Genomic DNA, 27,683 nt, shown 5'->3' on the forward strand with positions numbered 1-27,683 from the left:
AAGCAGGGAGCTACTTCTCAACTCCAGTTAATTGTTGGTATGTAGGAACACAGACACAGGACTTCCAGAAACAAATTGTGTTAGAAACTATTTAACACAAATTTTATGTAAAATCTCCTAATTTTCATCTTTTCAAGTATTCCACTTTTTAAAATTAGCAGGTATAACACACCTTGATTCTAAAGTGATTGCAGCAGTCTGCGATTCTCCATGGGTGCCTTCTGGACTACACGTTCAGAATTGAATGAGTCCATACTGTAAGAAGGAAGCCCCAGCACTAAAGCAACACAGACTGATTTCTCTGCCTCTTCCTCCCACTGGGGTTTTCTGAGTTTACTTGGAGTGTCAAAAAATGCTTTGCCCTTCCTATACCATCTCAATAGTTTTAAACAGCTTTTTTGGTGAAGTCCCCTTTTTACTGTTAAAGGTAGGGGTTTTTGATTCATACACTTGTGAAACTGCTTGTAATACACAACCTAAGAGCACACAGAATATCACTGAGACCATCTGCCACATGGTCTATAGGCAATCTTCGAATGTGCAAACCAGTAATCGGCTTATTGTAGCAGTTTTGCCAAGGAGCATGTAGGAAAGTTATTAACTTATTTTTGATGCTCAAACATTGTAGACGTGTTATCTGAATGGAGATTCTTTTCTTGCCTGAAGTCAAGCCAGTAAGTAGTGTGGAAGGTAATTGTGACAGTTACAGGAATAAAAGTATGTCAAGGGCATAATTGCATTGCATGGGGACTGTTTGATGGGGATGAACCTGTGTCTTAGAAGAAATGATTAAAAAGGAATCAGGGAGTCTGACACAGCAATTGGTACCCAAATTCAGTAATTAAAGACTGAACTCTTTGGGAGCCTCTCTCTGTTTCCTTAGGCAAGTCATATTCAGTACTATGTCATGATCGATTTGAGAAAAATGTCTTCCCTATCTGATAGAGTATTCCCAGACTATATTTAAAATCCTGTTCAGTCCTCAGAATAGCTGGTGATGCCATTTCTACTTTAAAGTAGCTGTCCAAAAGGAGTTAAAGAATAGAACTGTCTCTGTAAGGAAAATTGAGTGTTTAAGTATTCCCACGTTTATATCTGGTGATCAGAGAGAAATGTGTTACATCTATTCAATTGTATTGTATTCTCCAGTAATTCTTAATTGTAACTCTCAACCCACATGTATCTCATTCCTGCTGAGGAAATATAAAATCTAAATTCATTGTATATATGCACTCTTATTTCTAATCAGTTCTTGGTTTTGGATACCACACAAATAGGAAACAAACTACTCTAATTGCCCAGGCTTTAGGGAACAAAGGAGATGATACACCAACACTGGAAAACAATGACCCATAGATACTGACAATAAAATCTAGATGAATATTTGTTTTGTCCAGGCCTGCCCAGCTCCCTGAATTCAAGGGAAAAAATGAACACAATCCTATGAGAGCCAGATTTGGTGTCAAATTTAATTATACAGAGAATGAACTATTTCTCGATTTAAAAATACAGCATTTACAACAAGGGAAGACATGTCTAATACATGTATTTTCTATTAAGAGACTTCTCTTGGTAATTCTTTTCAGCACCACTGTTTGCAGGCTCTATGCCACTATATTTTTAATTCATTGAAATATGAAAAGATTATATTCTAACTCTGGATGACCCAGACTTTCAACAGTTCTTCTTTTCTCCTCTTTTCACTTTTAGTCCTTGAAGAAAGAAACTGCTCCACTCCTGGGGGCCCAGTGAATGGGTACAGGAAAGTCACAGGAGGCCCTGGGCTTATCGATGGGCACCATGCAAGAGTCGGCACTATTGTGTCCTTCTTTTGTAACAACTCCTATGTTCTCAGTGGCCCCGAGAAGAGGACTTGCCAGCAGAATGGAGAGTGGTCAGGAAAACAGCCCATCTGCATCAAAGGTAGCCTACGGATGCTTCTGAAATCGGTAGATAGAGATGGGGTTGCTGGACTTTCTGAAAGACTACGTGAATGGTTTTAAGTCCCTGGAAAATGATTAAATTATTTTTCTCCCTTAAGTTCTCCCTGGAACCCTGAATAACTCTTAGGTTGGAAATTATCCCTAAAAACAGTTTATTTTCTTGGTGCTTGTAGGGGGTGGGGGGATGGGTGGGGAGAAAGAGGATTTCAAGAGGCCCTGCCTACCCTAATCACAGCATCTTGAGGAAGTCAAGAAGAATGGTGTGGTTATCAGAGGAATTTAGGAAAGATGATGGTACAAGGTTTTTATATATGCAAATCCAATGATAGAATTGAAGCAATTTCTAAGCCACATTTATTTATATACTATCAGTGCAATAGGAAGCTAGTGCAAGAAAGAAAATAGACAAGCCAGCCTATGTGAGGGGAAGTTTGAGATGTTAAAATGTTAAAAAATACAGACACTAATTCCCTGAGCATTCAAGGGGTAGTTGTAGGAACAGGTTAGCAGTGTCTGTTCAGAAAAAAGAATCAGCATTCCTGAGTTAGGGATAATTGCACAAAGCCAGTACGATCGGGGCCAGCTTGGAGAGCTAGGAAGGACTTGGAGATAGGAAGAGAAGATGGGAGGATGTTGCAGATGAAAGGCAGAGGAAAAGAGATGCAGACAGAAGTGAAATCATCAAGGTGGGGCCATATGGAAATCTAGGAAGTAAATTAAAACTGTAGGTTGGAACCAGAAGACTGGAAGGTTGTACAAGGAAGCTGGGACCTTGCACACTGGCAGTAGGAGTGTGTAGTTCCTATTGCAGGCATGCACGAGTTCCCTCAGGTTAACTACTCTCTTTGGGGGCAGGGAACAGTCACAATGATCTGCCTGTTTATTGGAAAGAAAAGCATGTTCTTGTCCTAGATTATCCAGATAATTGCCCAAATCCTCTACTCTCCCTTCTGGGTGTTTGTCAACAAACTGAAGCATGGGAAAAGCAATGAAAGAGAAAGGTTTGTGAAAGGAATGAATCACTTGAGACTTTAGTCAGAAGCGACCTTCGTCCTCACTAGCACAGATTCTAGTTTTTTATTTCATTAAGTATGGGAATGGCGTTACGTATGTCCTTGGAGATTTTTGTCAACTCTTCCCTTACAAATTAATACAAGCAAAGTTCTCTAGGTTGCTAATTAGACAAATGTTGGCTGCTTGATTGGGAAAGTGAGATGGAACGGCTTCCTTTTCACTTTTGAAGAAAGAAAGACTTCAAAACAATGGGACTGGGTTTTGAGTTGCCTGAAATGATTGTTAGGGGCGTTCATTACAGGGAAAGGACGTGGAAGAATCAGTTACCCAAGACTTATGTGCGGCTGACAGTGCTGTGTGGTTTCAAATTAGAACCTTCCGATTCCTTCTGTGGCATTGATTTTATAACATTCACTTTGACATTTATCACATTTTGATTCAGGCTTGCTAATACTTGTCGCAGAAAGAGATAATCTGAGCTATCAACAGCCATTGTCCCAAATCACCTAGGTAGAACACTGACCCTAGCTGGGTTCTTAGGAGGGGTTGTCTGTGTGTGTGAAAGGCAGCACACTTTTTTGCTCAGTGAGCTGCTCAACCCTGGCTGGCGTGTCAAACATTTAAAACCTGGGGACCGTGCAACTGGTGTCCATATAAGGTGGTCAGGTATGAAACTGAACTTGATGATGTGAACAGTGAATATGAAAAAGGATTACACAGCGTTGTCTGTTTTTCCTAGCCTGCCGAGAACCAAAGATCTCAGATCTGGTGAGAAGGAGAGTTCTTCCAATGCAGGTTCAATCAAGGTGAGGTTGAAACACTGAACTCTGCTTCAAAGGCTAGTGTTTTCTCTCCATTCCCTTTCCCTACTTGTGTTTGGCCAAATACAGTCTGGGGGGCTTGTAGGGAAATTTGGTGCTAACAGGTTATGAAAGAATAGGGTTTGTTCAGATGCACACGAGGAAGCTGCCTTTAGCCAAGGGGTAGCAGCTGTTGGAAGATGTGCCAATTTCATGGGATCATGGGAAAGTAGATGGCTGATGGGGATGATCTTTGAGGAACCTGATTTTAATACTTACCTTCCTGAAATTACTCTGTGTTTATTATGGAGGCTTCTGGGGAGAGGACATGTATACGGATGTGGCCAGCTATCATTTAGGAAGATGTTTTTGGTAGTAATGACTATAGATGAGCCAGACTGGCAGAGGCCAGGATCTAGACAGGGATGACCATCTCTGCTGAGGGGTGGGAGCCTTCATGAATTCCCAGCCTTTTCCTGGGAAAGAAAGAGGTGGGGAGAGAATATTCCCATTTCTTCTCATCTCTCCTACCTTCTCCTCGCTCTCCACTACAGTAATGTGTGTTCTTGGGTTTCCCACCATCACTCTAAGCATAATTCTACTTTGAAAACTGTGCTCATGGCTCTTTGTATCTGGCTTCCACTGGAATCAGTGAGGCCTACTGCTTCCCTTCTTTTAGTTCTCTGCTCCAGGGTTTGCCTATCAGAGATTTTTCCCAACCATTCTGTGTGAGATAGGAGACTCACCTCCATTGTGAGGGCCAAGCTGACTCCTTTTTACACACTGTTCTCTAGTCTTCAGTGTGCTTCTCTTTTTATCTTTGCTTCCCTCTCCACCTCTTTTCTTACATACATCGTTTTGGTTTATTGCTTAATTTCTCTCTTCCTTTCCATTCCCTCAAAATGTGAGAGTTATAAGTACAGGAACGTTATCTGTTTTATTCATGCTGAAGTTCTAGCACATGGAATGGTGCCTGCTACATGTAGGTACCCCATATTTATTGAATGAATTAGTTGGATTGACAAACAAGGATTCAAGATCTGGTTTTGCCTCTTTAGTCCTGAGCTGAGTATTCTTGGCCAAGTTCGTAAACTTGCTATGCCTTACTTTTCTCTTTAAAAAAAAAAAAAAGTAGCAATATTCATAATGTCTCCAGGGATTGTTGTTAGGATTAAATGCAACATGAATATGAGGATTCTTCAAAAAGCTCATGGAAAATGAATTAAAATTTTTGTGCAGATTTTGAAATCCATACACATGAGAGTTTTTACAAAAGTTCATTAAAAATGTGTATTATATTAAAACAAAAACTATGCATGGAGCTCAAATTTTTTGCACCAAAATCAACTTACCAGTTTAATTCCATTTGGCCATTAACCTTTCTGAAGTACCCTTGTAGCTACTATTTACTGCTGGTGCTATGTGCTGCTTGCTCTTCAGAATACTTCATTAGTTCAATTTATTCTCACGCTAACCTGTGAGATGGGTGTTGTTACCAATTTATTACATTACTATAATGATGATTTTCTTATAGATTTTATGACTGATGGGTAAACTGAAACTCAGAGAAGTGGAGTAACTTGCCCAGGGTTACATTGCCTGAAGAAATGGCAAAGTCAGGACATAAATCCAGTATCTGACTTTAAGGTCTACTCCTGCATGCACTAGGCTTTAGGCCTTACCTGAAGGACTTAGCAAAGCACTTTGCTCATATATTCACCTGCCCATGGTAGCTTACAATAACAGTGAGTCCCAGTGGCCAGAATGGACTCCAACCAAGTGACCTGGAACTTTGATAAGTCAGGATATCTGCCAGTCTCTCATCTTTTCTCTGCTTGTTTCATTACATTTTAGTCTTTCCTTTTACCCGTGAGGCATTTCCATAAGAACCCTAGCAGCAGAATTAAAATCTTCCCCCTTTTCGCCTCTTTGATTGCCTTGGGGTGAACCCTCCCCTAAGTGAGATCAATCTATTCTTCTCAAGAATCTATAGAAGATCCCCTGGGCTATTCAAAAAGTCCTCTGGACTTCCTCTTTTAAAGCAGTTTTGTGGGAGATTAGGTGGCAAGGTGCCAGATGTCTCATGTAAATGAGAAAGCAAGCCGAAACATGGTTGTAAGGGTCTTTCTGCAAGACAGGAGTCAGAGGTGGGGGGTGTATGCCTATTCTCAGCTACCAGGGCTCACCTGGGAGCCTCCAAAGGCAGGGGAGACCTTCAGTGACCAGGAGATGAGTTTGTTTGCAAGTTTGGAAATTCCCTGAACTACAGACCTTGTTCTTTCCATGCGATCAAGATTTGCTGAATGAAATAATATGAATGGAATATTTTGCTTTGAACCAGGCACTGTGCAGACACCTGAAATAAATTTCTTTGATTATAATCAATGGGGTGGAAATTGTGATTGCTGTGTCTGTCTTGGGTGCCACCTTCCTTTACTGTGTGTCCTTGAGCTCTCTCACTTACCTCTCTGGGCTTCCTCCCTCCACTCATTAAACAGACATGAACACATCAGTTCTTAAAGGAATTTCAGCTTGCCACTGACAGTCATTATGCACCAATCTAGGGTGAACACATACTGTACCTTGTATGCTCGTATATCCTAAGATTCTTGGAGTGGCCTCTGGGGCCCTCAAGTTCAGGGCTCATTTGATATTCCTTTTCACATTTCATACACAACCCCTTGTCTTTCTCTCAATCACTGTTTCCCTAGAGAAAATTCTATTCTCTGAGGTGAACTAATTACATCTGCTAATTGCTAAATCAAACCACTGTATCAACATAGTTTAGTTCAAGTCAATTCCTAATATTGCCTCATTATGATAATGTTTAGAGAAATAAATATGCCTGGATTTCTCTCAAGCAAATGGACTCCCTTTTCGGTTTAATTTTATAATTATTCTGATGTATGTGTGTGTCTGCATGGATAATGTACCTTTGGATAGCAGCTATTATGCTAGATATTATCCTCTTTGGTTAAAATCCTTGGCAGCTGGATGCATGCCAGGAATGGAAATGGAGGAAAAAAATGAAGATTGAGATGGGCAAGGGAATTTGCTCAGTGATAGAAGTGAAGTGTTTAGGAGTCAGAGAATGAGATAAACACTTTTTCTTTCTCTGTAACCAAATATCTACAAGTGGACTGTCATGGGTGTTCAAGAGCCACAGTGACCATCTTTTGCCCTGCTTTGTCTCTGGGCCAGGGAGACACCGTTACATCAACTCTACTCAGCAGCCTTCAGCAAGCAGAAACTCCAAGGTGCCCCAACCAAGAAGCCGACTCTTCCCTTTGGAGACCTGCCCACTGGGTACCAACATCTTCACACCCAGCTCCAATATGAATGCATCTCACCCTTCTATCGTCGCCTGGGGAGCAGCCGGAGGACTTGCCTGAGAACTGGAAAATGGAGTGGGCGGGCCCCTTCCTGCATCCCTAGTGAGTTGAATTCATCCTTGGTCTTGGAGTATTTTCCATCTTCCATGGCCATCGTTGATCAACCATTAACCCCACTGAGGACTTCCTGGGAAAGGCTTCTTGTCCAAAGCAAGGGTCCTCCCATGCCTTCTCTAGTTTGATATCTGCTTGGTTAGGGGTTCCTCCCTTGGACTTAAACTTACAACCTTAGAGAAACTGACTTACTATATCTTAGAGGCATATATGAGGACTTCCAAAAGTTCATGAAAAAAAAATGGAATGAAAACATGGGAATTAAATAATAATACACATTTATGTGGAGTATTTAAAATACCCTCATACTTTTGTGTGGATAATTCTACCATATTTACTTGGAGAAAAGAAAAGAGAAGTTATTAAATACCAAGTGGGAGAAGGGTTAAAGGTGCCACAGGACCTCCTGTTGGAGCCTCAATTTTCACACTCATTGTCTCATTAGGTTTCTTTCATGATTGTTATTAATTATTCCATAAGGTTATGGTGATGATTCCTGAGACAATATGCATATGTGGAAGCATCTAGAGTAGGGGCTTGCATATTCTAAGCTGCCTTCCGCATCCTGTTTGTGAAAGGAGAATAGAATAGTTGAGTTTGTTGTGGCCAGGTTCATCATGAGAGCCTTGTGTACTTTGATCCACATCCATGCATCTTCTCTTTCAGTCTCCTTAGAAACTCTTAGAAATGATTGTTATGGCTCCATTGATTTTTTTTTTAACATTTATTTATTTATTTGAAAGTGAGAGTTACACACACACACACACAGAGGTCTTCCATCTGATGGTTCACTCCCCAGATGGCCGCAACAGCCAGAGCTATGCCGATTTGAAGCCAGGAACCAGGAGCTTCTTCCGGGTCTCCCACGCGGGTGCATGGGCCCAAGGACTTGGGCCATCTTCTACTGCTTTCCCAGGCCATAGGAGAGAGCTGGATCAGAAGTGGAGCAGCTGGGTTTCAAACCGGCACCCATATGGGATGCCGGCGCTTCAGGCCAGGGCATTAACTCACTGTGCCACAGTGCTGGCCCCGTTCATTGATTTCACTGGTAAGGAAACTGAGGCTATAACATATTAGGCAGCAATCCTGTTGATATAATAAGTACCTGGAATCAGAAGCTGGTTTCATTTAATGGAAAAACCTCCAGTTTTAACTAGATTTTTATGGCCAACCATGCCAATGGTGGTTGATTAGTATTTAAAGGGAGAAGAAGAAAACCAGGTTAGATGGCTTCATGGCCATCCTACCCATGGTAGTACAGGCTTGTGTTCTGATTAAATGACACTTTTCTCTTTGGGTGGGAAGATCTGAGTTTGTCTTACTGAGCTGGTGTTTTCTCCACAGTCTGTGGGAAAATTGAGAACATCACTTCTCCGAAGACTCAAGGGACACGCTGGCCATGGCAGGCAGCCATTTACAGGAGGACCAGCGGGGTCCATGATGGTGGCCTGCACAAGGGCGCCTGGTTTCTGGTCTGCAGTGGCGCCCTGGTGAATGAGCGCACAGTCGTAGTGGCTGCCCACTGTGTCACTGACCTGGGCAAGATCAACATGATCAAGACAGCGGACCTCAAAGTTGTCTTGGGGAAGTTCTACCGGGATGACGATCGGGATGAGAAAACCATCCAGAACCTTCGGGTGAGAGAGCGGGATCAAGCTGGAAACTGGGGCTATGGCTCAATTAGCTCCGAGCACAGGAGAGCAGTGACAATGTCAGCCCTGTGGCCTTAGCTTGTCAGCAGCCAGCCCAGAGAAGAGCATGTGCCAGGGGCTCCGTGTTTCACACTGACAGATACTGGCAAAGGGACATCTGGGGGCTCACATCTGTGACACATCTTAAAACACAGTCTTTGGACACACTATGAAGCATTTGTTCCTTTAATAGCTTTAAAAGTAAGAGGCAGTGATCATCTGTCATTGTAGTCATCAAAACTTAATTACCTAGAAGTAAAATATACAAGTATCTCTCCTAGTACCATGGATTATAAATTATAATGAATCAAAGACTTGGGATATTACTCACTTAATGGCTGGCCGTGCCTGAATGCATTTGCCTCACAGATGTTGTGTGTTGTTACTGCACCCTTGTAGCCTAGTACAGTGCCTAGTTCCAAGTGGCTTACTAGTCAATATTTATTGAGGAATAAAATTTAATCACCTGCTACCTTTGGGTCTTTTAAAAATATTTTTTATTTTTATTTTTTATTTATTTGACAGGTAGAGTTTGCAGACAGTGAGAGAGAGACAGAGAGAAAGGTTTTCCTTCCGTTGGTTCGCTCTCCAATTGGCTGCAGTGGCCGGAGCTGCGCTGATCCGAAGCCAGGATCCAGGAGTTTCTTCCTGGTCTCCCATGCAGGTGCAGGGGCCCAAGCACTTGGGCCATCCTCCACTGCTATCTCAGGCCACATCAGAGAGCTGGACTGGAAGTGGAGCAACCGGGACTAGAACCCGGTGCCCATATGGGATGCCAGTGCCGCAGGTGGAGGATTAACCTAGTGCGCCACGGCACCAGCCCCTACCTTTGGGTCTTGCCCTAGGTACACTTTGGGTACACAGAGAAGTTTCATCTAAAACCCTTATAATCAATTTACAATCTACTTCTTTTTTAAAAGAATCATTTTTATTTATTTGAAAGGCAGAGCAAGAGAGGAAGGAGAGGGAGAAGAAGAGGTGGTGGGGGGAGAGAGAGAGAAAGAGAGAAAGAGAGAAAGAAAGAGAGAAAGAGAGAGAAAAAACTCTTATTCACTGACTCACTCCCCAGATTCTCACAACCGTCAGGGCTGGGCCAAGCCTGGAACTCTCATATAGATGGCAGGGATCCAAATACTTGAGCTGTCATCTGCTACCTTCAATGAGTGTGCATTAGCAGGAAGCTGGGGTGAATATAGAGAGCTGGACTTGGTCACAGAGACTCTGATATTGGATGGAGGCTCCCAAGTGGCAGCTGAACCTGCAGCACCGCAATGCCTGCCCATATACTATATTCCTCTCTTGACATGCCTCCCTCCCTTTCAGTCATTGACCCACTAATCTACCCATCCTCCCATCCCCTCACCCATACATCCATCCATTCATCCACCCACCACTCAGCTGCCTATCCACCGATCCATCTCTACCCGCTGCCCATCCATTGTTGAGCTCCTGCAATGTGTCATTCAAAGCAAATAGAAACAGAAAAGCAGAAGTCTTCTCTGTCAAATCCATGGGCTTGGGGAGTAATGGACCAATTTTTCATGATTAGTGTGACTCAAGATGGGTTCCAAGGAACATACCCAAATGGAGTTGAAGTAGTAAAACCTACTCGTATAAATTTAAACAATTATAAGATGTCACAGATGTGAGCTCCTGGATGTCTGCATCAAAGAGAATAATCAGCAAAGAATGCATAATCAGGGAAGATTTGGTGGGAAAGTCTTGTGGAACATTTCAGGTGGGCTGTCTATCATGCTGACTTCAAGGTAAACAAAATGTTCACAGTAGGACAGAGGTTGCAAACTGGTAGCCCGTAGAGGTTTAGCTTTGGTAGCACTTGGGTATGTTTTCTGAATCAGTTATTTGCCAACATTTAAACATTAGGATGTTTTAGATAAAAATGTGGAGTCCACTCCCAGCAACGTTAAATGCTAGCCCTGTTTCTGCATGGCAATAGTTGGCTGAAGAGAATTGGCCACTGCACTCTCTGATCTAATGCAGCACCACCTGCCAGGCCCTGGTAGGCATATTGGTTACAGCCTTGGAAATAGAGCAGCTGTTTTGTATGATTCCTTGAGCAAAGTATTTCCAAATAATTGCAGCTGTATCTTAGACATTTTCTCCTGTCTTGCTTATTCCTGTCTGTTGCTGAGTTGGACGTTCACTACTTCCATTCTTTGCATTTGTAGATTTCCGCTATCATTCTGCATCCCAACTATGACCCCATCCTGCTGGACGCTGACATCGCCATCCTGAAGCTCCTGGACAAGGCCCGCATGAGCTCCCGTGTCCAGCCCATCTGCCTCGCAGCCGCTCGAGATCTCAGCACCGCCTTCCAGGAGTCCCACATCACCGTGGCTGGCTGGAACATCCTGGCAGACGTGAGGAGCCCCGGCTTCAAGAATGACACACTCCGCTCAGGGGTGGTCAAGGTGGTGGACTCCCTGCTGTGTGAGGAGCAGCATGAGGAACACGGCATCCCAGTGAGTGTCACTGACACCATGTTCTGTGCAAGCCGGGACCCCTCTGCCCCTTCTGATATCTGCACTGCAGAGACAGGTGGCATTGCGGCTGTGTCCTTCCCGGGCCGGGCATCCCCTGAGCCACGCTGGCATCTGATGGGGCTGGTGAGCTGGAGTTACGATAGAACATGCACACACAGCCTCTCCACGGCCTTTACCAAGGTGCTGCCTTTCAAAGACTGGATTGAGAGAAACCTGAAATGAATCGGCTGCAGGCCTGTGCAGTGGCTTTGCCATGCAGTCATGTGGTAGGTATGCTGCATGACACGTGGTGGATCTGAAGTGTGATTTTGCCTGTGAACTTGGCTTTGCCAGTGCTTCTGCCTGAGGGACCTCACTCACTGGAGGATGAGCAGAGCTTGGTTTCTGGAGGTTTCCTGACTGCTTGGGAAACCATTTGGAAGACAACAGGGCTTGCAAGAACTGAGTTTTCAAAGAAGACCGTGTGAATAGAAAAAGAAAATCTCCCCATTCAACTGACCTGGTGGCCTCCCCCACCTTTCTGTCATGTGGTCATGATCAGCTTTGGTTGAAGGAGAGCTGACCCGAGGAGATCTTGGCTTCAGAAGGCCTCTTTCAAGGCTGCGATCAAACCAAGTTCCAGAGAGCTGCCTGCAGAGCAGCCGAGGGGAGTGGAGCTGGCACATGGCACATACCTCTGTGTACATTGCCATGGTACAATCTGGCCCTTTTCTCTCCCAATCTGTACACATTTTAATAAAACAAGGGTTAGCTTCTGACCTATAAAACAAACGTGCTACACTCTTATGTCTGTATGCTCTTCCTCGGAGCTACCTGGACAGGGCCGGCTCTTTAAAATAACAGTGAGGGTTGTAGTTTCCAAATGGTATTTTAAGACAAGGGCAATGTCACCTTTCTGACACCACCTGTGGGAGCTTGGTGAGTCATGGGCTGGGAGAAGAGGGACATGGGTGTCATCAGATATAGCACAAGAAGAACGAAACTCCAAGGATTCCATGATTTCTAATGTCCCCACTGGTTCTCTGGTTCTAGACCAAGCACAGACCCCAGCTTTGCACCTCCAAAAATCTTTATGACATATTTTATAGGCTCAGTATTGGGGCCACATGCAAGTATGTCCTTGTGCTAGATTTAGATATGCCAAGACATTGTAGCTTCACTGGTTTCCATAGCTTTGTGACTGCCCTCTGAAGCCCTATCCCTACCTTCCATTGGGTAGTGGAGGAAAAAATGAGTTCAAGCTGGTGAAACATCTTTTTTGATTCATGTCGTTTCTTCCTTTCCCCTCATGAATTTTCTCCAAGATGGTGCCATGGAGACCTGTATGCCTTTGAGTCTTGAGAACATTCCCAGGACGCCTGAGTCCCTGCTGCTCTGGGAAGTGTGTGGTGGATTTTCCCCCCTTCCTGGGTGTTTTGCTGAGGTTTGGTGCCAGGGTCTGTATCTGGGGTAACTTGTGCTGTGTTTTCTCTGTTCTTCCATAGAGCTCTGTGGTCCTTCCCAATGACCTGATTCCCCTTTGGCACTTTTTTTTTAAAAGATTTATTTGTTTTACTTGAAAGTCACAGTTACACAGAGAGAAAAGGAGGGGCAGAGAGAGAGAGAGAGAGAGAAGTCTTCCATCTGCTGGTTCACTCCCCAGATGGCCGCAAGAAGCCAGGAGCCAGGAGCTTCTTCCGGGTTTCCCACGCAGATGCAGGGGCTCAAGGACTTGGGCCATATTCTGCTTTCCTAGGCCATAACAGAGAGCTGGATAGGAAGTGGAGCAGCCGGGTCTCAAACTGGTGCCCGTATGGGATGCCGACACAGAATGCGGCAGCTTTACCTGCTACGCCACAGCACTGGCTCCCCCCCTTTGGCTCTTGCAGGGACTGGTCTCCCTGACAGCTGGTGATGACTCCAGTTTGATCCTGGTTTGGGTGACTTAGCCTGCTGGCCACGTGATGACCTGATGGCCAGCCAGACGCTCAGGGACCCACTTCTCCTCCCTTGGAAGATAACGGGAACTTCCCCATCCCCCCCAGAGCATGGGAGAGCTGTGAGCCTAGGCCTGTTACAGGGCATCCTGGGAGCTGTTTGCCTCCTGTCCACCCAAGCAGGAACTTTGCTGGCTCAGAGAACTTGGATCTCAAAGATGTTAGCCCCTAGGCAGGAGGTAAGAACATGTCTGCCTACCACCCTGCCTCTCCATCTCCGTGTCATTCAAGTCAGAGGGAATTTCTTTTGCTTTCCCTCTTTGTCAGGCTTTCCTGGGACTTTCCATAAGTCTCATTCTCCTCCTGTTACCCACCCCTACCCCTACCCTCATGGTCTGATCTTGAGGAATGTCTTAGTTACCCTTACCAAGTACAAATTACCCAGTGCTTAGTGGCTTGAAGCAAGTATTCTCTCAGAACTTCAACGGACTGTTGAAGTGCAGCCTTATGTGAGGTTCCAGTCAACTGAAGGCTTGGCTGAGGGTGAGGGCTGTAACTCTACAAATGCTTATCAGGGAACTCAAAGGTTTTTTTTTTTTTTTTCTTTCCACTATGCCTAGAAACCTTGAATCTTGAAAGGTGTGATGGAAGTTGCATCAAAGAGATCTGGATTTGCATTTCTCTCTTTCACCTTTTCTAAGCAATGTTGGGCAAGTCAGCTGTCAACGTCAGCTTCAGCACCTGTTAAATTGGCAGAATAAGATCCTGGGATTCTATTGTGATAGCTGTGACCACTAGGTGCGGTATCATGTAATGCCGGTAGTACATGGTGAATATTCCGGTTCCAGCGATCCTAGGCAGGGCCAGGACCGTCCTACAGAGCCTCCATGGCTCCTCCATGAGCACCTCACACATGAGCACCTGGACTCCCTCTCCATTCCCTGGCTCTGTCCCAACCCCCACCTGGACCATCATGTCCCCTATACTTTCTTGGCAGCCCCTCTCCTATTTCATGTCATTTTCCATTCTTGCCTCACCACTCAGACGTGGTTTGCATGAGTGCCATCCCAGCTATGATGTTGATTCCTGCCCCTCCCAAGAAGGTGAATCTGACCCCAAATCCTGGAACCATCACCCCAGGCCGCTTGGTTGATAGTGCAAGGCCATTTGCTACCTGCTACCTGCTAGGGCTTCTACCCCAGCACTGCTGCCACGGACTAAAAATATTCAAGCAGACTGACCTAAGACCACAGCCAGCTGCATCTGACTACCGTTGGAATGTTTTCTATCTCTTTTTAAGACCCTATGGCTCTTGCATCCGAGGTTAGGACCCCAAGGATTGGAGTGGGTGTCTGTCAGGGGCTTTTTAGGAAACAAGAATTCTTAAAGGGATTATAATGACCACACACAATTGCAAGCTCTGAAGGCTAAGTCTGCCCCAAAGTTACTGACTTTCCTACTGATGTGGAAGCTGAAATCAACCAGGCCAGAAGCTAGGGAGGGAAGAGGGGTGTGAAATGGACAGAACAAGGGCAAAGTGGAACCCACAAAAACAAGCTTTGTCTCTTGCCTACCCCGCCTACCCCCCACCCCGGGTCTCCGTGGTCTCAGACCTGCAGGAAAAATTGGTGCCCTTTGCACGTAGCTGCATGGCGTCCTGGTCCAGGGTTCAGAGAGGCCAGAGAGGATTTCCAGTAGGTGCTGGAGGAGTTGTGGGCCTGGGTGCTGTCCACCCAGAACAATGAGGAGGCAGGTCTACAACACCGTGTGTGCTCTGCCACCGTGTCTGTCTCTCCAAGTGTGAAAGCAGCTGTTGCTTCAGTCTCTTTGCCAAGTCACATGTGAGTTTCTCTTGTACCTCTCAAATCCAGAGCCATACAGGAGAGGGAATTCAGCAACACAGTTCCAGTTTCCTTAAGCTGAACAAAGCCATCGCAAGTCCTGGATGGAATGTTAGTGCCAGGAAAGCAGTTGTCATCTGAGGACGACTCAGAGAAGGCTCCTGCTTCATCCAGAATAGATTGCTTCCAAGTCTGCTGTGGTGGTGATTTGGCCTTTATGCACATATATAGTCCCTGATATCTGACATTCTGTCAGCTCAGCCTTGGTGCTTAGCCATTGACCTGACACCCTAAAGCTAGTCTTTTATTTCTTTGTTGAAAACAACAATCGTTTCAGGCTGCTGTTGTGTCATAGCAGGTAAAGCCACCACCTGCAATGCCAGCATCCCCATGGGCACTGGTTTGCTGCACCACTTCCTATCCAGATCCCTGGTAATGTGCCTGGGAAAGCAGGGGAAGATGGCCCAAGTCCTTGGGCCTCTGTACCCATGTGGAAACCTGGAAGAAGCTCTTAGCTCCTGGCTGTGCCCTGGCCAGCCCTGGTCATTGTGGCATTTAGGGACTGAACTAGCAAATAGAAGATTCATGGGCGGCGCCGTGGCTCAATAGGCTAATCCTCCACCTTGCGGCGCCGGCACACCGGGTTCTAGTCCCTGTCGGGGCGCCGGATTCTGTCCCGGTTGCCCCTCTTCCAGGCCAGCTCTCTGCTATGGCCAGGGAGTGCAGTGGAGGATGGCCCAGGTGCTTGGGCCCTGCACCCCATGGGAGACCAGGAAAAGCACCTGGCTCCTGGCTCTTGCCATCGGATCAGCGCGGTGCGCCGGCTGCAGCGGCGGCCATTGGAGGGTGAACCAACGGCAAAGGAAGACCTTTCTCTCTCTGTCTCTCTCTCTCACTGTCCACTCTGCCTGTCAAAAATAAAAAAAAAAAAAGAAGATTCATATTCATTCTCTCTCTCTCTCTCTCTCTCTCTCCCTCTCTCTCTCCACCTCTCTTCACACACACACACACACACACACACACACACACACGCTCTGCTTTTCAAAGAAATCAGAATAAACATTTTAAAAAGATGGAAACAACATGGCTGCATATCTTTTCTAATATCAGAGAAAACTGAGGTAACCCTGCAAACCATGCAAATATTTAACATCCCTCTCTCCTAGTTAATATGAGTGACTCTTGCTTCCCTCCCAATGACAGCAGTAGTCCTGATCTTCTCTTGTTTCCTTCTAGATGGGGTTTATTACGATGCCAATTTCACAACTACTCCCACTTCTCCACGGCATCCAGCCCAGAACATAGCCCCATTTCCTTGAAATCTCCCCAGTGTGAACAATGTCTAGCCCGCAGCCCTGTCTCGGGTGTTGGCTGCTGTGGTGATGGTGGTGGGTGGTGGTTCTTCAGGACCGGGAGGCTGAGAAACCAGACAGGAGAAGCACTATGCAGAGTGTGGAGAGGACAGGAATTTTAGAATGCTGCTGAGGTCCAAAGAGGTGGAAAAGTGGGGTCCACAACAAGAAAGTATGGGTAGAAATAAATGAAATCCAAGAGTTAGAAGAACCAAGAAGGGTAAGATATTGTTGTGTATGTGGTAATGATCTGGACAAATGTCTGAGATGAAGTACAAGGATACAGTTATTTTATGTATTATATATATATATATATATTCATTTGAGAGGAAGAGAGAGTGAGAGAGATGCACCCTATCTCCTAGTTCACTACCTAAGTACCTACAATGGTCAAAAGACAGCAGCTGAGAAACCAATCCAGGTCTCCCATGTCAGTGTTAGAAACCCAACCACTTCAAACATTATTATCATCTCCCAGGGTCTGTACCAGTAGGTACTTGGAGTCAGGAGCTGGAGCCAGGCATCGAAACTATTCACACTTATTCTGAACTTAAGAATTTTTATGGTGCCAAATTCATCACTTGCTCAAAAAGGTAATAGGCTGTCCATATTCACCTCCTACGTCAGACTATTAGCCAATAAAACATCTTCAATCTTGAATTTAAACTTGTGATTTAATTGATTTTCCACGTCTTTTTTTTATTTTTATTTTTTGACAGGCAGAGTGGATAGTGAGAGAGAGACAGAGAGAAAGGTCTTCCTTTGCCGTTGGTTCACCCTCCAATGGCTGCCCCAGCCAGTGCGCTGCGGCCGGCGCACCGCGCTGATATGATGGCAGGAGCCAGGTACTTCTCCTGGTCTCCCATGGGGTGCAGGGCCCAAGGACTTGGGCCATCCTCCACTGCACTCCCTGGCCACAGCAGAGAGCTGACCTGGAAGAAGGACAACCGGGACAGAATCCGGCGCCCCGACCGGGACTAGAACCCGGTGTGCCGGCGCCACAAGGCGGAGGATTAGCCTAGTGAGCCATGGCGCCGGCTCGCATGTCTTTCATTCATTCATCAACACAAGTTTATTGAGCGCTTGCTTTATGCCCAGTATTGGGAACAGCAAATGCTGACAAAACAGGCTGGAGTTGTATCAGGGGAGAGTGTGATGAGAAGAGCGTGGGGTGTGAGTCTGGAGATGATGTCTCTTGATGCAGGGCCACTTTGGAACCTGGGAGCACGAGATGGGAAGGCACGTGCAGGACCATGCTGTGCACGGTGTGTATCAAACCCTCTGAATTCCTCACTGTGCACTGGGAATTATTGGTGTGGTGATCACGAAATCAACTGCAGTGCAGATCGGGGCTCTAACACTGGGTTTCTCTCTTGTCCTAACCTGGACCTGAATCTCATTGCACTGACACAACCACTTCTTAATGCCATTCTTCATCTTAGGGCCAGATGAGTAAGAAGAAGAAAACTGAAAGACATGCAAGATGCAAGGAATTGAGACATATCTTTGGTGCTGCTTGATTTTTTTCTCCTTTGTTCATATCCTGTGAAAATGTGGAGTGAAATACTGGGGGTCCCTAGGGCTGGGGGAAGTTTATCTTTTCAGGGCCATTGGAAAGATGAGAACATTTTGGAGTGATTTGGGAGCAATTTGGGGCCTGTCTTTGCTTTTCTTGGCAGTAGGACTTGCTTGGGCTGGCAGGGCTCTGCCCGGATGTGCTGTTGAGGCCCAGCATTTTAAGAAGACCTCTCAATGGCTCAGTCTTTTAGGGCTCACTTCACGTTTGTATTCCAATTCACTGCGTGTTCATCCAGACGCTCAGACTGGGTTCCATGGAGAGCTTTGTTGACAAAGAAAATGTAGGTAAAGTTAGGGCATTGCTTCTGCAGGTGAAAACGAGAGTCAAGATTGAATTCTTGGAGGAAGGAAAACAACTGTCATATTTCTGAACTTGTGGTTTTTAAGAAAAGATAATTCCATGCAAAAGAGAAAAAAAGAACCCTATTGATCCTTAATTCTCAATTCAGGAAAAGTTGTTTTATTGTCAATGGGAAGAAAAACAAAGTGTTGCAAAACAACAACAGCAACAGAAATACCCAAGATGTAGGTGCTAATAAACAAAATCGCAAGGTGAACTGGGCAACCTTTCAATTTACTGTGCTTATGCAAAGACATAATTTAGTTCTTCAGTCTTGGATTTAAAAACAAATCTGAGTGGATAATCTAAATTCAGAATTAAATTGCATAGTTGATGTCTCTCTCTTATTAAAGAGAATAACTTTATAAAAAATACCTTTGGTGTTTGACACACTGATTCTCTTAGAAATTACCCAGTAATTGTTTAAAGAACTGAATAGAGAGAGCAGAACAAGGGTCTATCCTTGGGTTTTCTGAGGTCACCAGAGCCTGGCCTGTGTCCTTGATTCAGTCCTTGATCCAAATTGCTTAGCGGTTAACCACAGTAAGGTAGCACCAAGCAAAGAAATCCCCCTGAAGAGCAAAAATTTCCTTTCTCTCTTTCTGTTCACGATGAGGATATCACAACTGAATATTGTAATGTCCCAGAGGAATAAAGGAATTGAGAATATGGATGCCTAACTGGCCGTCTTTGCCAGGATTACAAGAAACCTGGGGTAGAAATTAAAATAGCAGCAATCATTCTCAGAGAGTATTTCCACGCTATACAGGATCAAGCTACTAAAAAAAGAGACAGTCGCTCTAATTCAAAATGTTATGATTTTTATGGTGGGCATAAAGAATGTGTTCTAACCTTGACATTCAGCCTCAAGTCATTTCGTCCTAGAAATGCTGATGTGGGGAATGATAGACAGCGCCGAGAGCTCCCCATTCATCTTTTCCCATTGTCTCCTTTCCTCTTTCACCTACGCTAAGTAGATGGAGTGAATCTGCACTCCTTCTGGTAGAATTTATCATGCAATAAGTATAACTACCTGGCATTTCAACCTTTTCAGAGTTCTCTATTTAATGAGATGCTTTCTGCCTGAAGAATGGATTATATTTAGACCAAGTTCTCAGTCTGAATTAAGATTTCTATGAAGTAACATCTCTTTTCTCATCAGCTTGGTGAGTGAGGTAAAAATAGAACTCTCACTTGTCTTTTGCTAATGAGTGTTAACAAGAAAAGAGTGAATGAACTCAGCTTGTGCCTTACGACTCCTGGCGGCTCCATCCTCTGCAAGTTGGATGGTTCCCTTTATTCAGTGACCACAACCAGACAAGCCAGGCCACAGGCTGGCTCATCTGTAGCTGTACTGTGCTGTTGGGTCCAAGGTGTTAGCACTGCCCTTTTGAGTTATGAGAGCAGTGGCAGGCAGAAAGCTGACCTAATAAAGACAATAGCTTGCCACAGTGTGCCAGGGCCTGTGCTAAGTGATTTATGTGACATCACCCCACATACAGGGTCCTGACCATACCCATTGGTGCCCAGAGAGCTGAGACAAACTCAAGGTCATTTGAAGTAGAAGCTCCAAATCTGATCGAGAAAGATGCTTCTCAGGTTGGTCTAATTCTGAAGTCCGCATTATAACTTCGGTGCCCACCTTGGCATTCTTGCTGCAATGATCTGGTGCTGCCACCATGAAAATTCCCCTGCCAGTTACTGCTCTGAACGCCCTTCTCTTTCTCAAATGTTCTTATTTTCGATGTGGTTGTGGGCTTCTATAGCTTCTCTCTTGCATGCTGATGGTTTCAGAGCCAGTGGTGTCAGCGAATAGTTTAGTATCTCTCCCCTAACACAGGAACACTATCTAATAGTTTTCATGGGCTGGCATCATAGTGCAACAGTTTAAGCTGCTGCCTGTGATGCTGGCATCCTATATGAGCACCCGTGGGGGTCCCAGCTGCTGCACTTCCAATCCATCTCCCTGCTAATGCACCTGGGAAAGAAGCAGAAGGTGGCCACAGCGCATGGCTCCTGCAACTCCTACAGGAGGCACCTGGCTTTGACCTGGCCCAGCCCTGACCATTGTGGCCATTTGGAGAATGAACCAGTGGATGGAAGATCTCTTTCTTTCTCTATCTCTCCCTTTCACTGTCTAACTCTGCCTTTCAAATAAATAAGTAAATCTTTAAAAAATGTGTGTTTCATTGTTCTTAAAAATAGTTCCCATTAAAAAATTGGCATACTCCTATCAATCGTCTTATGAGAGGTCCTCTGAAGTCCCTTATATTTTTTGCATTTTCAAAGACTTAATGTGTGTAGTCTCAGTTTCAGTGATTGAGTCAGTTTTGAAGACAGACGCAGACACATCGCTTGTAATTCCTTGGTTGTTAGGAATGCGTACAACAGGCATGTAGTGTGTTCACACAGTGTGCCAAGTCCTATGATAACTGTTCTACATATATAATTTTTGCAGCTACATAGAGTGCCTACATTTTATGGATGAGAGAGTTAAGGTTCAAAAGCACTGAATGATTTCACTCAACGTCAAGTGTCACGGATCTGGGGTTCAAACACAGCCCCTTGGTTCCTGAGTCCAGACTTTGCTTTCCCAGAAAGCAGCCACCTGGGAACTCTGAGAACACTCATTTGTTCCCTGAATGTCCTTCCCCAGGAGCTGAGGCTGGGAGATGATCTCATTACTCCGTTCTGGGGAGCATCAACAACCTTTTTCTCCAAAATTACCTTTTTTTAATTTTTAAGATTCATTTTATTTATTTGAAAGGCAGAGTTGCAGAGAGAGAGAGAGAGAGGAGAGAGAGCGTTTCCATCTGCTGGTTCACTCCCCAAATGGCCGCAGTGGCTGTGGCTGGGCCAGGTGGAAGGCAGGAGCCCTAGAGCTCCATCTGAGTCTCCCATATGGGTGACAGGGGCCCAAGTACTTGGACTTCCTCTGCTGCTTTCCATGGAGCATTAACAGGTAGCTGGATCAGAAGTGGAGCAGCTAGGACTGGAATTGGTGCTCATATGGAATGTCAGTGTCACAAGAGGTGGGTGAACCTGCTGTGCCACAATGCCAGCCCCAAAGGTCAGCGATCTTGAAGATCAATGCCAATGAAACAGTGATTGCATTTGGTAGGAAAAGTCAAATTCATATCCCTCAGATGTTACTGAGTGACAGTCCCTTTCTAGAGGGTAACCTTTGGGTCACTTAGATGTCATCCCTCTGTCTAGGTCACTTTTGTCTGATAAACTTTGAACATCGAAACATTTGTCCTCTGTTGTCATCCTGAGGGGAATAGCCTACTCAGCAGCCTTTTATGGGAAAGCACTGAGTGACGGTTTTCCTCTTCTATATTAGGAGTCTCCCATTCCCTTTCCTATGTGGGGCTGCAGTAGCCAATCTCAAGCAATCTTAAAGGAAAACCAAGAGAAGGAAGACATTCCTTAGAAGAGCACAATAGGAGGGAGTCTTTGTCCCTCCTTCAGTCCTGAGCTCCTGCAATAATAGGAACACATTGAGAATATTCTAGAATTTAGGACTGAGACCTTTGAGGCCACCTGGTGACCTGTCTCATAGAACAGACGTATTTTCTGACCTCGACTGAGTGGTCTGACCAAGTCTCTGCTGCAAGCCTCCATGATGGAGAGGTTTCTAGATGCTGCAGGACAACCGGCTCTAATACTGATGTCAGGATTATCTGTATAGGTTGCAGAGCAGAGAGGTCCAAGGCACATTTCTGCGGGGAGACTGGCTGTGCTCAAATCCCAGCTTCGTCCATGGGCTCTGGAGGCTAGTTTCTCCACTCTCTCCCCTTCCTGAGCTGTTCCCCTGGGGAGAGTGAGCTGCCCAGGTTGTCTGTGACTTGCTTCAGTGGATTCTCCTGCCCTCCACGTGCCAGTGGGCCTTGGCCCCTAGGGAGCCCTGGAGGGGAACGAAGGCCTGGAGGGAAGCAGAGGTGGAGATGCTTATTCCCTGGTCCCTTCCACTGGGTTGCTATGGCCACAAAGGTCTCGGTTGCTGTCAGGCGGCTTTCTTCACACAGTGCTCCTCTCTGGGTCTCAGAAAGCTCCCTTCAGTCTCAGAGTGAGTCACTATGATGCCCTGATTCCAGCCCAAAGAGTCTGCACTATCCCTGGATGTTAGCCAACAGCCTCTCATGTCTTTCTACATGGTCTATTAAACTTTCCACATTTTACTCCATTTGACTATACCATCTTTTGCTAGCTGGGACTCTGACTAATACAATCACTATCTCTGTCAACTTGGGCAGAGTCCTTAATCATGACTGGCCTCAGTTTTGTCCCCCGTTAAATGGGGATAATAATTCTATCTTCTGCAAAAGGTCATATTTAAACTCGAGTAGGCATTCAGCAAATGTTAAAGGAATGCTACAGCTATGGGGAAGTTGCAATTTCAACACTACCTTTATTCAACTCTCAGAAGTCGCTTTCTGTAGATGGCATTAGGTTTTAAGTCAACCACCAACCAGGCAAAGAGAAAAAAACTCAGTATAGTCAAGATGCATTTTAAAGATCACTCAAGTTGTCTCTCAGAGTACAGCACAGTTGCCTTTCTAGTATTTGGTCCAGTGGAAGGGTTCTTATTCATGTGGAAGTTTGGCATTCCATGGGCTAGAGCCGAGAAGGGCAGATCTATGTGCAAACGTCACAGTACCCCATTGCTCCTTGTGCCATAACTAAGGAGAGTCTCCCTCGAGGAGAACAAGAGACTCTAGAAAATTCTAAAGTGTGCCTGGCAGCCTGGAGGGTCAGCTTTGCTCTGCTCTCACACCAGGGCTCCGTTTTCTTATTGCTGGCTCTGTGCTGTGGTTTGGGGTGGGGATGCTGAGTTCTCAAGTGGTATCCGTGGTAAATTACATCGGGGACATGCTGCTGTGCCCCCAAGTCTTGGACGGCATTCGCGAAGTGCCAGGCTGAGAGTTAAGCGTTTTCCCACACATTACTCAATCCCCACGGCAACTGAAGGGCCCATTATTATCGTCTCTGGTTTTGAGATTAGCAAGCTAAGATCCTAACATGCACAGAACATGGTAGCACAGAGTATGGTAACACCGAGTTTAACCCACAGCAGGGGTAGCATTGAATGCACAGCTGTTGGATCCAGAGCTGAGTTCTTACCCAGCACAGCGGTAGGGCAGGGTGGTGGCTTACCCTCCATATGCTATGTGCACAATATAAACAGAGCTCTAGGTTTTTATAGCTTCTCACATTGGTTGCCTAGACTAACACACAAGTGTTTTCCTGGAAAGATTTTAATTCCCTGTATTTGAAGACAGCCTTGTCTATCACTTTCCAAAGGCTAAATATGTCAATTTGCTCCAGCTTCCTCCTGGAGCCCTGTGTCTGAACCCTTCTCCATCTTATTGAAACAGTGGTCCCCATGTTTGCACAGTGGCATTAATCACCTGAGGAAGTCTAAAAAACATCCAAGTCTGAGCGCTCAGGCTGATGAAACAGAAACCTCTAGAAAGTGGCTTGGGTATTGATTGTTATTTTCTAAGAAGCTCTCAGGATATTTTAAAGGGCAGCCAGTGTGGAAGGTCACTGTGCCAGCTTGCTTAAAAATGAACTGGTGCAGAGGATGGCAAGGAGCTTCTAACATGAAACAGAGCATGGTTTCTTAGAATCATCTGTGGCTTAGTCTCCATGATTTAATAGACTTGGTCTCTAAATGCCAGTGTCCCTCCAGTGTAGGATGTGACATCAGGGTTCTCAGACAGAGCCACTTACAGAGAGGGTGGCCAACCAGAAGGACTCCTCCCTTATCAGATCAAGCTGGACGGCACCTGAATTCTCTCGGGTTCTGAACACCGGAAACATAATTAGGAGTGTTTTATTTTTAACAGGACATTTTACAAACTGCCAACAATTCCCTCCTCTTCCTTTAACCCAGCCTCTTTCTGTACCGGGTGCCCTGCTCTGGGCAGTAAGCCCTAAGGAATTGAGCAGCTCAGTGCTCCACGCCTAAGTGCTATGCTGAGGAGCTATCAGGGAGTAGTTCATTCCTGCTCATTTGCAAGGCGATGATAACAACCAGGGGGTGCTGCTGGGATCCTCATAGGCAGGCCTGGGAGAGTGTTCTGTGGTGTTGTTCACAGGCTGCCTCCTTAGCAGACAGGAAAGGGAAGTCCTTGTATTGTGAAGAGAGAATGAGAGACGATGGCTTGACAGAAGTCAAGGCAGGAGAAGCGCCTGCTGCAGGTACGCAATAATTTCTAAAAACACCTTTATCAGATGAAGTAATAGTGTTTTCTTTGGAAGAGGAAAGGACCCAAAGTCAAATGAGATGGTTACAGCTTTTATTTCTTAAGAAAATGCAGGGGCTGGCGCTGTGGCATAGTTGGTTAATCCTCTGCCTGCGACGCCGGCATCCCATATGGGTGCCGGTTCTAGTCCTGGCTGCTCCTGTTTCCATCCAGCTCCCTGCTATGGCCTGGGAAAGCAGTAGAAGATGGCCCAGGTCCTTGGGCCTCTGCACCCATGTGGGAGACCTGGAAGAGGCTCCTGGTTCCTGGCTTCGGATCGGTGCAGCTCCAGCTGTTACGGCCATTTGGAGAGTGAACCAGCAGACCGAAGACCTTTCCCTCTGTCTCTCCCTCTCACCATCTGTAACTCTACTTCTCAAATAAATAAATGAATAAATAATCTTTGAAAAAAATAAGGCATTACTTATAAAAAAAGAAAATGCAAAGTTATAAGGACTCTAAAGGGTGCCAAGAGGAATAGGATGCAGATCTGGGAGATGAAATGGATGCAGGATGATATTTGCATCTAGCTTGTGGGAAGCCGGTGAAGCAGGGAGCTGGAAGAGGGTGTGTTGATTCATTGCTAACGTCTAGTAGGTCTCTTTCTTGTTCTTTCTCTCATCTGTCTAGTCATCCTTGCATGTTTTGCCCAAAAGCTATCCTTCACGGCCCCTTAAAACCAACTGAACATTTCTTCTAAGGTTACTGGGTGCCAGACTCTAGCTTAAGAACTTTGCAGATATTTTTTTAAATGTATTTCATTCAATTCCTTTCGCACCGAGAGATTGGAGATAATATTCCCATTCCGCAGATGGAAAGAAGAGAGGGTGAGGAATTTGGCCAGGATGACTCCTCTGGAAGGTGGTGAAAGACTGCAGTCCAGCGCCAGGCGTTTGACCACCAACCGGGCGTCCTGGGACCCCGGCATCCCTGGCACCGTGCCCGGGACTGCTCCTCCGGTAATCACGTGGCTCTCTGCATCCCAGCTTCCGACAAGATTCAGCTCAGTGCAGGGCCCAAGAGCGCCTCCTCCAGGGAAGAAGACTGACTGGAGGAGCAGGCAGCCAGGACACTTGCAGAGCGCAGGGGGCCCTGCGACTTCGCCCGGAGGAGCCTGGCAGGTGCCAGGAGACAGGCGCGCACCGCACCGCTCACATCTGCCAGGCGCGTTTACACTTTGCAAGTCTCTCTCGAGAGGCTGTGTAGTTCTCTCTGAGGCCCCGCAAAGGGGGCTATTTGGAGTCCCATTGTCTAGGTCAGGAAAGTGAGGCTTTGCCTTCACCGCGGCCAGAGGGTCGGCAGGTGGTAGAGCCGCGTGCGTCTGCCTAGTCCCGGGAGCACAGATAATAAAAGCTGTACGGGTCTCGTCATTATTATGCAAAGCCGGCCAGGAGGCTTGGACCCTCCCTTGCACCGGCCCATCTGTCTCCGCGCACCGCCCCCGGGACTCCGAAGCCTGCGGAGTGGGGAGGGTGGAGACGCGCCCCCGCCGCTAAGTCTGGGCCACTGCTCGGTGCCCTCCTGGCCGCACCCCTGAGGCCAACCTCTCCCCGCTAAAACAAAAACACAAACACCTACAGCCTCCCGTGCACCCCGCCCGCTGTCCCCTGAGAGCAGCATCAGTATTAATCTCCATTAATAATTGAAGGCCCGAGCTTTATGCGGGCCGCGGTGGGGGAGGGCGCGCAGCTGGGCCGCATCTCGACCGCGCCACCGGTCCGGTTCAGCCTCTGGCTTCCAGGGGGCTGGAAACCGCGGACGTGGGAGGATGGGGTGGGTGTGCCTGCCTGTGAGGGTGAGCTTGGGGGTGAGTGTGAGTCGGAACAGGTGTGCCCGAGACTGCGGGGCATCCCGGGTCTCCGCGCTGTCTCTTGCGCTTCGCTCCGCGCAGGGTGACCCCGGGGCCAGGCGGGCTTCAGGGGGAAACAATAGCGACTCCTTAGATCCTGGGCTCCTGCCAAAGGCTGCCCAGGCCCTCCCGGATGACCGGCGGGGCCTCTTTTCTTATTTGGGTAATTTATGGCGAGGGGCTGGGGGGGAGGGATGGCAGAGGAGGGACCGCGTCTGGAGATGGGGGGCGGGGGGCGGCGGTTAAAGGAGTCGCCGGAGGCTGCGGCGCGGGTGATGTCAGCTCTCGACGAAAATAGAGGGAGATCGCCTGCAAATCCCCAGCTCCAGCGGAGCTAAACCTCGCAATCCCTCCCCGGCCGGCGCCGAGCCAGGGCGCAGCGGCCTCCGCCGCCTCCCCCGGCGCGCACACACCCGCACACACGCGCACGCACGCACACACTGCCCGCACACACGCGCGCGGTCTTCCGCCTGCCAGCCCTCTCCGTGCCCGCCGCTCACGGCGCCCGCCTGCCCCGCAGCGAATCACAGGTGGCAGCGGCGGCGGAGGGGGCGCAGCGTCGGAGTGCGCCCTCCTGCAGCGCGGGGCACAGTGCGTCCTCGGGGACAGCCACTCTCCGATCCCCACGGCGCGCCGGGCCAGGCGCCACCGTCAGCGGTCGAGGGGAGCGCGGGGCGCCCGGCGCGGGGAGCTGAGACGCGGATTAGCACCTGCAGGAGCCTCCGGCGCGCGTCGAGGCGCTAAAGGGCTTACCCGGGAGGCGGGTGGAAGGGCGGGGAGAGGCTCCCCGTTAAATACCGCTCCGGGCCACACTCCCGCGCTCACCCCGGCGCGCGCTCGCTCCCTCGCCCGCCGCGGCCGGACCGCGCTGAAGAGGAGGGGGCGTTCCCCAGACCATGGCGGCTTCCGAAGGGTGAGGGGGCTCTCTCGGGACCCGTGGGACGCAGGGGCCGCGCGCGGGATGGATACCGAGACGCTCGGCTCGGAGCCTCAGAGGTGGTGACGGAGCGACGCTTGGCTGCGGGTGGGAGGGTGGCGAGGGGACCTGTTTTCTTTGGGGGAACTGGCCGCTTAACCCTTCGAGGAGGGGAGAGGGCGAGGGTCGTTTTGTTGCAATGAAAGGGGGATAAGGTACGATGGAGATGTGAAAAAGTGTGC

At 47.1% G+C, this 27,683-nt stretch overlaps 2 protein-coding genes across 4 annotated transcripts in view; both read left to right on the forward strand.

The window, feature by feature from the left end:
• PAMR1 (peptidase domain containing associated with muscle regeneration 1) overlaps positions 1-12,170 on the forward strand; it is a 94,419-nt gene extending 82,249 nt beyond the window's left edge. For both annotated transcript variants that reach the window (XM_008269766.5, XM_008269767.5), the window contains 5 exons: positions 1,711-1,923; positions 3,697-3,763; positions 6,959-7,191; positions 8,548-8,840; positions 11,084-12,170. In XM_008269766.5, the coding sequence (XP_008267988.3) occupies positions 1,711-1,923; positions 3,697-3,763; positions 6,959-7,191; positions 8,548-8,840; positions 11,084-11,620 (1,343 nt within the window). In that variant the 3' untranslated portion in view covers positions 11,621-12,170. The remainder of the gene's footprint in view (positions 1-1,710; positions 1,924-3,696; positions 3,764-6,958; positions 7,192-8,547; positions 8,841-11,083) is intronic.
• A 14,613-nt stretch (positions 12,171-26,783) lies between these two features.
• SLC1A2 (solute carrier family 1 member 2) overlaps positions 26,784-27,683 on the forward strand; it is a 168,423-nt gene continuing 167,523 nt past the window's right edge. Inside the window, exon 1 of one of the 2 annotated variants that reach the window (XM_008269754.5) lies at positions 26,784-27,438. In XM_008269754.5, coding sequence (XP_008267976.1) covers positions 27,422-27,438 — 17 coding nt within the window. In that variant the 5' untranslated portion in view covers positions 26,784-27,421. Of the gene's footprint in view, positions 27,439-27,501; positions 27,522-27,683 lie in introns of those variants that run through there. The other variant, XM_051825964.3, reaches the window with a different exon arrangement.

Source organism: Oryctolagus cuniculus, chromosome 1 (genome assembly GCF_051225735.1).
Source record: "Oryctolagus cuniculus isolate XC-2025 breed Fujian yellow rabbit chromosome 1, ASM5122573v1, whole genome shotgun sequence".
Lineage (NCBI taxonomy): Eukaryota > Metazoa > Chordata > Mammalia > Lagomorpha > Leporidae > Oryctolagus > Oryctolagus cuniculus.